This window comes from Ahaetulla prasina, chromosome 9 (genome assembly GCF_028640845.1).
Source record: "Ahaetulla prasina isolate Xishuangbanna chromosome 9, ASM2864084v1, whole genome shotgun sequence".
In the NCBI taxonomy this organism is placed as follows: Eukaryota; Metazoa; Chordata; class Lepidosauria; order Squamata; family Colubridae; genus Ahaetulla; species Ahaetulla prasina.
In genome coordinates, this window is record NC_080547.1 from 7,386,200 (window position 1) to 7,400,602 (window position 14,403).

General features: G+C 47.1%; 1 protein-coding gene across 1 annotated transcript; it reads left to right on the top strand.

Annotated features, from left to right (window-relative positions):
• The first annotated feature begins 4,653 nt into the window (after positions 1-4,653).
• LOC131204047 (cytochrome c oxidase subunit 5B, mitochondrial) lies at positions 4,654-8,497 on the top strand. The gene is made up of 4 exons (XM_058194856.1): positions 4,654-4,812; positions 6,505-6,575; positions 7,412-7,511; positions 8,259-8,497. The coding sequence occupies exons 1-4, from the start codon at positions 4,692-4,694 to the stop codon at positions 8,366-8,368; spliced, it is 402 nt and encodes a 133-aa protein (XP_058050839.1). The 5' UTR covers positions 4,654-4,691; the 3' UTR covers positions 8,369-8,497.
• Positions 8,498-14,403: the final 5,906 nt, after the last annotated feature.

Here is a 14,403-nt window from a genome sequence, read left to right on the forward strand (position 1 = left end):
CATTGCTTCTTGTCCTGCCTTCAGGTGCTTTGGAAAATAGCTTGACTCTCTCTTCTTTGTGACAACCCCTGAGATATTGGAAGACTGCTATCATGTCTCCTCTAGTCCTGGAATGGAATAGAATGGAATGGAATAGAATAGAATAGAATAGAATAGAATAGAATAGAATAGAATAGAATAGAATAGAATAGAATAGAATAGAATAGAATAGAATAACAGAGTTGGAAGGGACCTTGAAGGTCTTCTAGTCCAACCCCTTGCTTAGGCAGAAAATCCTAGACCACTTCAGCCAAATGGTTATCCAATGGTTTCTTAACAACTTCCAGTATTGGAGCATTTAGCATCGAGTGTTGGGAGCACGTGCTTGCTGTTTGAAAGCGATCACGTGCTCCGGCCCCTCAGTCCTTACCTGTTCCTCGGGCGGACATGATCCTCAGAGCTTGGGTCTTCGGTTGATGTTATGTAATGCTCGGTCTGTGGTTAATAAAGCCCCCCTGATTTGTGACCTTATTCAGGGGGAGTCTGCGGACCTCATGGGCATTACGGAGACCTGGTTGGGCCCAGAGGGGGGGGTCCCCCTTGTTGAGATGTGCCCTCCGGGTTTCCGAGCATTTCATCAACCGAGGGCCCAAGGTAGGGATGGGGGGGTGGCGGTTGTTATTAGGGAAGATCTAGAGCCGAGGGAGGCCATTGTTCCTCAGATTGCCGGTTGTGAATCCCTCTTTGTGAGGTGGGGCCATAGGAATCAGTTGGGTTTGTTGATCACGTACCTGGCTCCTTGCTACGTGACTACAGCCCTACCCGAGTTGTTGGAGGTGCTTGCCGGGGTGGCGGTTGAGACCCCCAGACTTATAATCATGGGGGATTTCAACTTGCCATCGACCGGCTTGTCATTGACTGCAGCCCGGGAGTTCCAGGCTTCCATGACGGCCTTGGACCTGATTCAAGTAACTGATGGCCCTACGCACATAGGAGGAGGCACACTGGATCTAATTGATATCTCTGGACAGTGGCTAAATGATCTGGAATTAGATGACTTAGTAACAGAACCGGTGTCATGGTCAGATCATTTTCTCCTTCGCCTGGACTTTCGGACCGCCACCCACCATCGCAGGGAGACGGAACCAATACGTTGGTTCCGTCCCAGGCGCCTGATGGATCCCGAGAGGTTCCTGACGGAGCTTGGGCCATTTCCTGAGGATCTGGCCCACGGCACGGCTGAAGAACTAGTTGTGGCCTGGGAACTAGTTGTGGCTGGAGCTTTGGACCATGTCATGCCTTTGCGGCCTCTGACCCGGCGCAGATGTCAGCCGGCCCCTTGGTTCTCCGAGGGGCTGAGGGAGATGAAATGCCGGAGAAGACGCCTAGAGAGCACCTGGAGGTCCAGTCGTTCCGAAGCTGATCAGACACTAGTTAGGTCTTATTCTAAGGCCTACCTAGTGGCAATGAGGGAGGCGAAGCGTTCTTACGCTTCCACCCTCATTGCGTCGGCAGATAACCGCCCGGCCGCCTTGTTTCGGGTCACCCGCTCTCTCCTTCATCAGGAGGTGCGGGATGACCCTTTGCAAGGACGTGCCGAGGAGTTTAGTGGTTATCTATACGATAAAATCGCTCAGCTCCGGGATGGTCTGGACTGTAATTGGGATGATCCAAGTGAGAGGGCGGAGTCGCGTCTTGTTGAGATTGTTTGGGATGAGTTTGATCCTGTGGCTCCTGAGGACGTGGACAGGTTGTTGGGGAGGCTTCACGCCACATGTTTACTGGACCTGTGCCCTTCCTGGTTGGTGCTGGCCACACAGGAGGTGACATGAGGCTGGCTCCAGGGGATTATCAACGCTTCCTTGTTGGAGGGGGTTTTCCCTGCCGCCTTGAAAGAGGCGGTGGTGAGACCCCTCCTCAAGAAGCCTTCCCTGGACCCAGCTATTTTGGGTAATTATCGTCCGGTCTCCAACCTTCGCTTCGTTGCGAAGGTTGTAGAGAGTGCTGTGGCGCGGCAGCTACCCCAATACCTGGATGAAGCTGTCTATCTAGACTCGTTCCAGTCCGGCTTCCAACCCGGATACAGCACGGAAACAGCTTTGGTCGCGTTGGTGGATGATCTCTGAGAGCACAGAGACAGGGGTCATTCCTCTGCCCTGGTTCTGTTAGATCTCTCAGCGGCTTTTGATACCATCGACCATGGTATCTTGCTGCGCCGGTTGGGGGGATTGAGAGTGGGAGGCACCGTTTATCGGTGGTTCTCCTCCTATCTCTCTGACTGGTCGCAGACGGTGTTGACAGGGGGGCAGAGATCGGCCGCGAGGCGCCTTACTTGTGGGGTGCCGCAGGGGTCGATTCTCTCGCCCCTCCTGTTCAACATCTATATGAAGCCGTTGGGTGAGATCATCAGTGGCTTTGGGGTGAGATACCAGCTGTACGCTGATGATACTCAGCTGTACTTTTCCACCCGGGCCACCCCAACGAAGCGGTTGAAGTGCTGTCCCGGTGTTTGGAAGTCATATGGGTCTGGATGGGGAGGAACAGGCTCAAGCTCAATCCCTCCAAGACGGAGTGGCTGTGGATACCGGCACCCCGATTCAGTCAGCTGCAGCTGCAGCTGACTGTTGGGGGTGAGTTATTGGCCCCAAGGGAAAGGGTGCGCAACTTGGGTGTTCTCCTGGATGAACGGCTGTCGTTTGGAGATCATTTGACGGCCGTCTCCAGGAGGGCCTTTCACCAGGTTCGCCTGGTTCGCCAGTTGCGCCCCTTCCTTGATCGGGATGCCTTATGCACAGTCACTCATGCTCTGGTTACCTCTCGCTTGGATTATTGCAATGCTCTCTACATGGGGCTCCCCTTGAAGTGCACTCGGAGGCTTCAGTTAGTCCAGAATGCAGCTGCGCGGGTGATAGAGGAGCTCCATGTAGCTCCCATGTAACACCACTCCTGCGCAGACTGCACTGGCTGCCTGTGGTCTTTCGGGTGCACTTTAAGGTTTTGGTTACTACCTTTAAAGCGTTCCATGGCATAGGGCCTGGGTACTTACGGGACCGCCTACTGTTACCTCATGCCTCCCACCGACCCGTACGCTCACACAGAGAGGGACTTCTCAGGGTGCCGTCCGCCAAACAATGTCGGCTGGCGGCCCCCAGGGAAAGATCCTTCTCTTTGGGGGCTCCTACCCTCTGGAACGAACTTCCCCCTGGTTTACGTCAAATACCTGACCTTCGGACCTTTCGCCGCGAATTGAAAACGTATTTATTTACTTGCGCGGGGCTGGCCTAAGTTTTTGTTATATTTTAAATTCTAAATTTTATATTTCTAAATTTTATATGAATTTTAACGGGTTTTTAGATTTTAAATGTTTTAAAGTTTCGGCCAACTGTATAATAAGTTTTTTAATTTTGTTCTTAATTGTATATTGTTTGTGTTTTTATTCTGGCTGTACACCGCCCTGAGTCCTTCGGGAGAAGGGCGGTATAGAAATCTAATAAATAATAATAATAATAATTTACAACTTCTGCAGGCAAGTTGTTTAATTTGTTCTAACTGTCAGGAAATTTCTCCTTAGTTCTAGGTTGTTTCTCTCCTTGATCAGTTTCCACCCATTGCTTCTTGTCCTGCCCTCAGGGGCTTCAGAGAATAGCTTGACTCCCTCTTCTTTGGGGCAGCCCCTGAGATATTGGAGCACTGCTATCATGTCTCCCTAGTCCTGGAATGGAATGGAATAGAATAGAATAGAACAGGATGTTAAAGACTACTTCAGCTTTAATTGCAATAATACTAGAGCAATTAATAGATTTAAACTAAATGTCAACCGCTTTAATCTAGATTGCAGAAAATATGACTTCTGTAACAGAATCATCAGTGCTTGGAACACTTTACCTGACTCTGTGGTCTCTTCCCATAATCCTAAAAGCTTTAACCAAAAACTTTCTACTATTGATCTCACCCCATTCCTAAGAGGACCATAAGGGGCGTGCATAAGCGCACCAGCCTGCCTACCGTTCCTGCGCTAATGTTTTTCTTTTCTTCTTCCTATATATATATATATATGCTTATACCTCCTAATATTTACTCATATATGTGTTTATATACTATATAATCTTTTTGTATGATACCTACATATATTGTTGTGACAAAATAAATAAATAAATAAATAAATAAATAAATAGAATAGAATAGAATAGAATAGAATAGAATAGAATAACAGAGTTGGAAGGGACCTTCGAGGTCTTCTAGTCCAACCCCCTGCCTATGCAGGAAACCCTAAACTATTTCAGACAAATGGTTCTCCAACATCTTCTTAAAAACTTCCAGTGTTGGAGCATTCACAAGTTCAATTTCACAATTTCAAGGCAACTATAGCAGAAAACAAGGAAAGAAAACTGAGAATAGCCTGGGCGGGGCCAAATTCTGAGACACCCCCCCCCCAAGAGGGGAGCCTAGAGGGAGCAGGCCCAAATAACGGGCACCTGACTTGGGGGGGGGGGAAAAACACCAAATTCTCCACGTTTCAAACTTTCCCGCCTTTTCCTCTAATGAGGAAACCAGGGAGCGCCCGGTGGGCGGGGCCACCTTGACCACGCCCGTTACCCTTGCGCGCGGCGCACCGGAAAGGGCCAGGCAGCCATCTTGGGTCAGAAAGGAGGAGGGGCACGTGACCGGAACTTCCTGCCAAAGGAGGAAGAGGCGTCTCTGAGGCGGTTGCGATGGCGTCAAGGTTACTGCGGGTCTCTGGAGCCTTGCGGGCTCTCCGGGTGGGCCCGGCTCCGCTGGGGAAAAGGCCGGGGCCTCTGGCGGCGGCAGGGTCTCGCGATGCCAGCACTGGAGGTGAGCTGTTATCATCGGGTGGGCGCGTCTTCCCTGCGAGGCTAAGACTCCCCTTCCCATCATCCGCCACCCAGGATGGAGGGAAGGGCCTGCTGGAAGCCAATTGGGGGGGGTGGAGGGGGGGGCAGTGCTTCAGGTTGTGTAGGAAGGGGGTGTTGCTGAGGCGCCTTTTCGTAACTGAAACTAAGCCGAAAATTATCTGAGTTTCTGTGTGGGGATATTTTTTATGTGTGTGTGTGTGTACATGTACATGTATATCTTGTGTTTGTGTGTGTGTGTGTGTATATATGTATGTATGTATATGTATATGTGTGTATGTGTGTATGTAGGTCTTTGGTTATTCAGGTTTTCTCGCATGTAAAATTGGAAGTGTCTTGGTGACATTTCGACGAAGTCTCATTCGTCATCTTCAAGCTGGTGTTTACCGCTTCGTGCTTCTAGAAGGCGCTCCTATATATATATATAAAAATGTTGTACCTTGATGAAGGTATCTTTTCTTTTATGTACACTGAGAGCATATGCACCAAGACAAATTCCTTGTGTGTCCAATCACACTTGGCCAATAAAAAATTCTATTCTATAAAATTCTATTCTATATATGTATGTATGTATGTATGTATGTATATATATATATATATGTATGTATGTATATATATAAACACAAACACTAAAACCAAGCCAAAAATTATGAGTTTCTGTCTGTCTGTAAATATGTGTGTGTATACACACACATACATGCATATATACGCACACATACACACATACAAACTTGTAATTTTTGGCTTGGTTTTTGTATGTGTGAGTATATGTGTCTCTGTGTGTGTGTGTGTGTGTATATGTGTGTGTGTGTGTGTGTGTGTGTATATACACATATATGCAGGTGAAAACATATATATATATATATATATATATATATATATGTATGTATATATATATATATGTATGTATGTGTGTATGTATATATATAAATACACACACACACGTGTGTGTATGCATAGTCTCATGATAAAATGACACACCTCATATATAATGAATAGGTATTCCATATAATAAATATAATAACAATGCTAAAAGGTACATCTTACAATAAAAGAGCAACAGCCACCCTCCATAAAAAAGAACCGTAGAAACACACAGCAACCTCATTGTTCTGCAATAGATGGGCTTTTAGGTGTGATCAATAATTCTTTCGTATTTATTTAATTGATGTATTATTATTATTGATATATTCTTGTGTTCTTTTTCATTATTTCATCATCTTATTTTACTTCTGTTTACAGTCATTTTTCCCCCTTTTTTTTATTACTGTAAGCCACCTACAGGAGCCCCGTGGTGAGATAGGCAGCAAATCCATTTAAAAAAGACAAATTGATTTTTATATATGACAATAAAATGAACGCATAGCTATCCAGCTGCTATGGAGCCAAACAGAAATTGTGGGGATGCTAGAAAAAAAGTATTCGGAGTCAGATTAATACACTCCATTTTATATGGGGCTGGTAGATTTTCTTTAGCCTTGTGGTTAGATTACAGGGGACCCATTCTAGAAGTTGCTATATTCAGGGCAAGCAAATGTTTCATATGCTACCAAAGAAAATTGGGTCTTATTGTCAACCATGGGGAGTGGAGAGGGAATTTCTGACCAGATGAGGAATCTTTCAGATTACCTAATATTGTCCTTCTCTACCCCAGGTATGGCTATTGATGAAGAACAGGCCACAGGAATGGAAAGGAAAGTTTTGGATACTATAAAGAAAGGAGTGGTGAGCAAAACAGCCAACCCTTCTTTGAGCAATGATACTTTCACGTGCTGAAACAGTTGACCTGAAACAGTTGACCGTAAGGAACCTCCGTCCTTTCTTGGAGGGGCAGCATTTTAGTTACCTGGCCCGTCATCATTTACCTTCCAGACTTAATTAAGAGGGTCAGCTACTGAGTCTGCCCAAAGCCAACCCTATCCTCCACCGAAGCTCTGTGGATCAGGGGTATCAAACTCAAATTTCATTGAGGGCGGCATCAGGGTTGTGTTTGACTTGGGGGGGGCAGGGGGGGGCTGGCCAGCTCGACATCACTCATGTCAGGAGTACCTGTGGTGGCCAAGTGCTAAGGCAGGACTTCCCTCAGAGCCTCCCTCCCTTCCATCCTTCTTTCCTCCCTCCCTCCTTTCCCTACTCTTCCCTCCCTTCTTTCCTCTCCCTTCCCTCACTCCCTTCTTTCCTCACTCCCTCCTTTCCCTTCCCTTCCCTCCCTCCCTTTCATCCTTCTTTCCTCCCTCCCCTCCCTCCCTTCTCTTCTTTCCTTCCTCCCTTCCTTCTCCCCTCCTCCCTCCCTCCTTCTTTCCCTCCCTTTCTTCTCCCATCTTCCTCCCTCCCTCCCATCCTTTCCTCCATCCCTCCTTTCCCTTTCCTTCCCTCTCTTCTTCCTCCCTTCCTTCCTTCTGGCCTGGTTCTCCCTAATGGCAGAATCGGATAATGAAATGCTGGAGGATTAAAATGATCAAAAGATAATTTAGAATTGGGGTTAAGGATAGCACACTGGTACATAATTTAAAGGGCTTTAACATTTTTTTCCCCTCTCTCTCTCTCTCGGCTGGTTGTAGGATCCTTTTGGAGTATTTCCATCCAAACCATACGGGGGAACAAAAGATGACCCCCACCTTGTCCCCTCCTTGACCAACGTGAGGCTGGTGGGCTGTATCTGTAAGTGGCATCTCCTTGTTTCTTGAAGGATCCGTGGGGCTCTCTGGGCTCAGTTGTTACCTTGGAGACGTTTCTTTACCCGGACTAGGTAACGTCATCAGTGCTAATACATTGATGATACCCAGTGTGGGTAACAAAATATCTGCAAGAAAACCGCCAGGCTCAGAGAGCACGGAGGGCCCTTTCTTTCCACCCTGAGCTGCAGATATTCTCCTTTTATGGAGACCAGTTTCTTGAACAGTGAAACTTGCCGTTTTACTCGTTTATTCCTGCAGCCACATAAATTTTCTTACCAAAATTCCAAAAGGATTCAGAGGGTTGCCTTTTTTTAAAAAAACAAACAAAACAAAACTTGAGCAGTTTGGTTTTGCTTATTTATTTATTGAATTTATTTGCAGCCAACATAGCAAATGAGACTGAATGGTAGCCCAGAGATGGAGTTCTTGCCTCATAGTCGGGTGGTTCTGTGTTCGATCCTAGGTGGAGGCAGATATTTCTCTCTCTCTCTCTCTCTCTCTCTCTCTCTCTCAGCACTCTGAGAATGTATCTGCTAAACAAAACTCCTCATTGGTGACAGGAAGGGCATCCGGCCATTAAAACACTCGGCTCCATTCAGTTGCCCAGACTGCACCCCGCAAGGGATTAATGGGGTCGTTAAAAGACGATGATAGCAAATGACTCTTGAGCATGTACATTTTTCTAATGCTTCTGGAACATTCTCACAATCTCGTTTCTGCCCATTCCTAGGTGAGGAAGATGCCACGGAGACGTACTACATCTGGCTTCACAAAGATAAAATGGAACGCTGCCCTTCGTGTGGCGCCCATTTCAAACTGGTCCCCTGCGAATTGCCCTGAAAGGCTACAGAACCCGGATTCTTACTTTTTTGGGGGAAATACAGGCTCGATCCAGAAATCTTGAATAAGTTATGAGGTCCTATAGTTTTCTGAAGCTTAATAAAGAGTCTTTTGACCCATTGTGTAAAACGCATCCTTTGCTTTCGGGGCTTGTGTTTAAAAATTGCATTGAAATTTTAAAAGAGCTTTGAATAAGGGGGAGAGGTGGAAATGGCATTTGTCAGTTTCAAGGCACAGAAGCAGATTTGTTTCCCTGAAATTTTCTTCCGGAATTATGGACAGAAATGCCACAGCTAATGTGGGATCTTCCTCACAGTGAACGTAAATTACAAAGATCACAGCGCTGTCAGCTTTTCCTTTCTTGAACCAGGGAAGGTAACTGCAGCTGTTTTTAGGGCCGTGCAGTGATCATGGGAGTACTCCCAGCACCATCATCTTCTTAAACCAAAAATAGCAACCTGGCTCAGGGAAGTCCATAGGTCATAAAGTTGCCCACCCCAACTTAACCGGAGGTTGAACAGCACAGCTGTACAAGTCCTGAAAAAAAAATACCATATTTTTCAGAGTATAAGACCCACCGGTGTATAAGACCTTAGTTTTTGGGGAGGAAAATAAGAAAAAAGCAATTGGCAGCTGTTCCCAGAGGCGAATTTTAGCAACAGGTTCCTTGGTTGTGAGCTTTGTGCCTTGCTGTTTGTTTGTTTTTTTTCTTGCCTCTGAAACTGTTTTAGAAAAAAACTTTTTTCTGCTTCTGAAAGCCTCCGAAACAGCTTCAGAAAAAAAGCCTCTGAAACTCTGTTTGGGAGCTTTTTTTCTGAAGCTTCGTTTCTGATGCTTTTTTCAGCCTCTGAAACCTCCGTTTGAGAAGCTGGGTGGGGCTACATTTGGAGTATAAGACGCACCCAGATTTTCACCTTTTTTTTGTGGGGGGGGGAAAGGTGCGTCTTATACTTAGAAAAAAGCAGTAATAACAGCTTGAGGATTTTCCCAAAATAATTTTAGTGGATGTTGAAACTCTAAGGTTCTGCTATTTTGTATTCCACATAAAATATTTCTGAACGGCTTCCCCAGGAGCAAAGCCCTGGATAAAGGCATCCAGAGCAGGGGTCTCCAACCTTGGTCCCTTTAAGACTTGTGGACTTCAACTCCCAGAGTTCCTCAGCCAGCTTTGCAAAGCTGGCTGAGGAACTCTGGGAGTTGAAGTCCACAAGTCTTAAAGGGACCAAGGTTGGAGACCCCTAATCCAGAGTAATGAGTGGCAATGGAAAAAGAGGGCTTATTTTCCATACCGTGGAATAAAGTCAGTTTCTTAGGAATTGGGGTGGGCTTCACAATATTGCCATGCTGCGCAGTTTTCTCTGATGCCCAGACATAAACTCGGCCCATTTTCCTCTCCAAAAACTGGAAGATGAGATACCGAACCTTTGAAAAGAATGTGGCTAAGGTTTGAAGATGATGCAAAACAAGAAGGTGGGCGGACAGAACTAGCTGGCTTATACATTCCATAATGGAACCGTTTTAAAATAAAAATGCCTAAAACTGGATAAATTACACGTAATCCTCAATTTACAGCCGCTCGCGTAACGCATGGCTCAAAGTTATGACAGCTTTCAAAAATGTGACGGCCTAGACTCATCCACCCTTGTGGTTCGTGGGAGCACAACTCTGGCACTTGGCAACAGGATTGCATTTATAATCTCTGCAGCAGTGGTGAAATCCAAATTTTTTTACTACCGGTTCTCTGGGCATGGCTTGGTGGGCGTGGCAGGGGAAGGTTACTGCAAAATCTCCATTCCCTCCTCACTCCAGGGGGAAGGATATTGCAAAATCTCCATTCCCTCCTCACTCCAGGGGGAAGGATATTGCAAAAATCTCCATTCCCACCCCACTCTGAGGCCAGCCAGAGGTTGAGCCAAACTACTCAGTTTCTGCTACTGGTTCTCTGAACTGCTCAAAATTTCTGCTACCGGTTCTCCAGAACCTTCTGGATTTTTCTCCTGGTGTACAGCATCCTGCAGTGACTGCAATTTGTGAGCCTTTTTTTTTTTGGGGCCAATCTGGCAAAAAAAACCAACAGCAGCTATTAGGGAAGCTGGATTCACTTAACATAAAAATTACTGTAAAATCAGGCTCGCCTAAGTCCACAATGAGAAAAAATGGAAATTATGGCTCCAATTACTTGCAATTTAATGCCATTTCAATCCAAAGTCGGGGAGGGGGGGGATGGTATGGACAGGTAACCCTAAATCCAAAACCCTTGTGGCCTAATTTAGCATTGGGGAACAACTGCTATCCCAAAGATGGTTTCTTCTCTTCTTAATGGCATTCTCCACCAAATTGGGGCCAGAAGCTTGCAGAAATCCTTAGTTCAGGGGATGCCCTGGTAACAGGCTGGTAGCCAGCTCTCTGGGGGCTGTTGCTATCCATTTTTTTGTCCATGTGCTACATGAACCCCAAATTTCCTTTAGCCAATTAATCAGCCGCCAGAGGCATTCAAGGGATTTTCAAAGAATGAAAGCAGCACCCTAAATCCCAACCCGCAAGCACACAACATTGCTTCCGTCATACGGAGAAAAACATCGTTCTGCTAGGGACCGATAAAAGGTTCAGCCTTCGTTATACTTTATTCTCTAGCATTTAATTCACTCCTGCTATCCTCCCTTAACATGGAGATTCACTAAACCATATTTATCCGTAACTGCGTTTGAAAAGAGTTACACCTACTAAAAACTAAATAATGGAAATAGTTGTTTTGACATGTATTTATTGATATATTTGCCTTCTCCCCACCCACCCCAGTAAATGGGAGATGGTCACACAAACAACTCTTTGTATTGGCTATGTAAACTACTTTTTCATACCTGTTTTCACATCACTGAACTATTCCAGACACCGCTCACCTGAAGCCAGACAAGCACAAAACCTTTTTAAAAGTACTTAAAAGACAACATTTTTTTTTTTTACTTCCTTTCCAAAAGGAACTTCCAAACAGGGTATGATTATCTGCTAATAAGGGCAGAATAACCAAGAAGAAAAGTGCAATTAGTATAGTGGGACAAGACTTTTGAAGCTGGAAGGGCTCTTTAAGCCATCAAACATCCAATCCCCTGGTCAGGGTTGAGAGTCCAAATTCAACCAAACCCGACATCGGTTGTTCCAAAATTTAAATCCATTATTTGATATTCTGCAATCAGGAGTCACATAGGGCAAGCCATGATCTAATTCAATATTAAAGGCAAGTGAATTTCAATTTCTGCAATTCCCCAGCCAGCCATGCGTGGAGAATTCTGGGAGTTGGGAAGTCCGCACTTCTTAAAAAGTCGCCAAGGCTGGGAAACACTCGTCTAATTTCACGCCTATGTTTTGAAGCGACTGCAGCCGAGCTGACCATGGTCCACCAAGGAAGAAATGACAGCAGTGAGAGTGACCAAGTGTGCAGGAGGTTATGAACTCCGCTGCGGCATCCGGACAGCCACTGAGGGAACGGGGAAAAGAGCAGACAGACTCAAGAGATTCAATCTCTTGCGTTCGCTGTGATCTGGAGCATCAGAAAACCCTCAGGGGATTGTTTAATTAATCCAACAGCTTCTCTTTTACTCATTTGCATCAACACTTCACACGGGGAAATTGTGGTTCGGGAAAAGACGAAGCAAGGCGGACTAGACTTGTGTTCTGAAAAGCGCAACCCAACCTTTGCAACGGAGCGTACCCTGCAAGAAGGGCCACCTCCCGCCCCCCCATTCCTGAAAAATTTAGGCGTTCTAACATGCTGCATGAGCCACCGAGTGCCGAAGAAGGGGCGAGTCCCACTATCTGAAAAGGCAGCCAGTTTCTATCATCGCAATCAAGATCGCGCCTTCTTCCACCGCGAACAGAGCAGCCTCCAGACACACGCCAAGCCACTGGCGGTTAATTTATAATTATTAGTATAATGAATTTACAAAATAAAAATACAGGCAACTGTGTTAAATTATTGTACATTGCAGCCCAGACAGGTGGATCTAACGGGGAAAGGATGGTGGGGGGAGCGGAGAGGGGGAAGAAGAGGGGCACTTCTGCCTCCAGTTTGGTTTCGTTACTGTAGAGGGGCAACATGGAGAAGCCGACGAACGTAGGTGCACATTTTAAGGGAACAGAGAGTGTGTTTCTTTTAAATAAATTCATTTGCGTACACATTAAAAACGCTGAATGCTATTCCCAGCCTGAGGCTAAGGCCATGATCTGCAACACAGCTGAAGAGGGGAGCTCGTCCTTTTTAGCTGCTGGGCAGTTTGGATAATTATTGGAAACCTGCCCCCCCTCCCCACCTTCACCAACACCAGCACCCACCTGCCAGCTAGCATAACCAGACAGGCTTTCCACTGGTCTTATCTTTTAAGTAAAACCATTTGAATTCCGGACTCCTGAGCAGAGGCTATCCAGCTCCCCTAAAAAGGCAGTAAGCGAAGGGGGCACTGCGCAGAGCGGATTTGGGGAGGGAGGGGGGAGACAGGGTTTGTCCTGCAAAGCCTGGGAAGCAACTCTTAGGCTGTTCAGCAGAGGCCTGGGAGGTGAGGGGTGGATAGGGGCAGGGCGGGGTTTGGATTGAAACCCAACACAGTTGGAGGATGGCCCGTTTTTTGGGGAAAGCTGGCCTGGGAGACAGGGATTGGATGCAGAGCTGGCAGCTTTCATACACAGATGAAGGCACTCTCCCCCCAACCCTCACCCCCACGGCCATTTGCAATGGACAGCCAGAAGATTTGGGAGGAAGGGGGGAGGGAGGGAGCACATGTCAAGGTATCAAGAGCCAAACCAGACATGGAAGAAAAAGGGGGGGAAAAAAAAACCAACCCAACCCCAAAAACGACAATATTGTGTAGATAGGTTTGTCTTATTTCTTAGGTCAGTCTTAAAATGTTCCAGGTTCCTGCACCATGCTTGTTAAGCTTCCCCCTATCTCCTCCTCCTCCCAGCAGTCACCTGAACTGCTCCCCCTCCCAGCTCCAGCTCAGGAGAGACCCCCAAGGTCCCCCAGGGATGGGATGCTTCCGCTCCCATCGCCTACGCAACCCTGCAAGGCAGCCCTCCTTTCCCACCTCCTATTTTGCTTAACCAGACCTAGATTTGCTTCTCCATTTTCTTTCCCACTACTTATTTCAGAAGGACAAGGAGGGAAGAACTAACAGGGCTCTTGACGGGGAAGCTGCCTAACTCCTCTCTGGCTTGGCTTCTGTCATCTCCAACTTGGAGCTGATCCCAAACTCGGAGGAAAGACGTGACTCTCAACCCAGGCCCTGTTCTCCAAGGGGCGTTCAAACACCCTCTCCTTATTTCTTAAATGTCAGGAATGGGGGCTGGACTGGGGGAGAAGGGGCTTCCCAGAGGGAAGGAGCTGGGCTGATGTCGAGGCCACCATCGCTCTGCTCTCAGAGACCCCTTGGTTGGTCCTCAGGGTGATGATGAAAGGACCGAAGCATTTTTTTAAGGGGCAGCCTGAAGAAGGTTTTTGATGTCTCTTGCTTTGCCCCGAGATCGGGGGGGGGGGGGGGAGGGGGGGGAGGGGGCTGGTGGAGTTGACAAGAGGTGGCAAAGCAGGGCAGCAGCTGTAAGATGCCGTCTTCCCCAAGAGCTTTCTGGCTTTTGTTTTGTTTTGACTGGAGGCATGGACATTCCTGGTTCCTCCAGAGAGGCGTCGGATGTGCGGATGGCTAGGAAGGTGGGAGGTCAGGTTCCCTTCCTTGCCAAGAGGGCAGCCTTCCTCCTCGCTTGTAGCCCAAGGCGAGCACTGGGACAAAGCTAAAGAGGGGAATCGGGAGGTGGGAAGGGGCTTCAAAAATCCCTCCCAGGTCAAGGTGGCGAGGACCCTCCCCCACCCCACCTACCCCCCAAACAAGGCCTCGAAAGAGCAACACCTCCTCCCAGGGAGGTGCATGCTAGCAACATGCATTTAGGGGTACTTAAGAGAGAGAAGTGGGGGGGGGATAGAAAGGGAAGGAAGGAAAGAAGGAAAAAGGAAGGAAGGAAAAAGGAAGGAAGGAAGGAAGGAAAAGGGA

What these genes read in the sequence shown, in the direction of transcription:
- LOC131204047 (XM_058194856.1), top strand. Translation starts at nt 4,692, where the DNA reads ATGGCGTCAAGGTTACTGCGGGTCTCTGGAGCCTTGCGGGCTCTCCGG. An exon ending in ATACTATAAAGAAAGGAGTG is followed by an intron (nt 6,576 to 7,411) that starts GTGAGCAAAACA and finishes GGCTGGTTGTAG; the next exon opens with GATCCTTTTGGAGTATTTCC. An exon ending in GAGGCTGGTGGGCTGTATCT is followed by an intron (nt 7,512 to 8,258) that starts GTAAGTGGCATC and finishes GCCCATTCCTAG; the next exon opens with GTGAGGAAGATGCCACGGAG.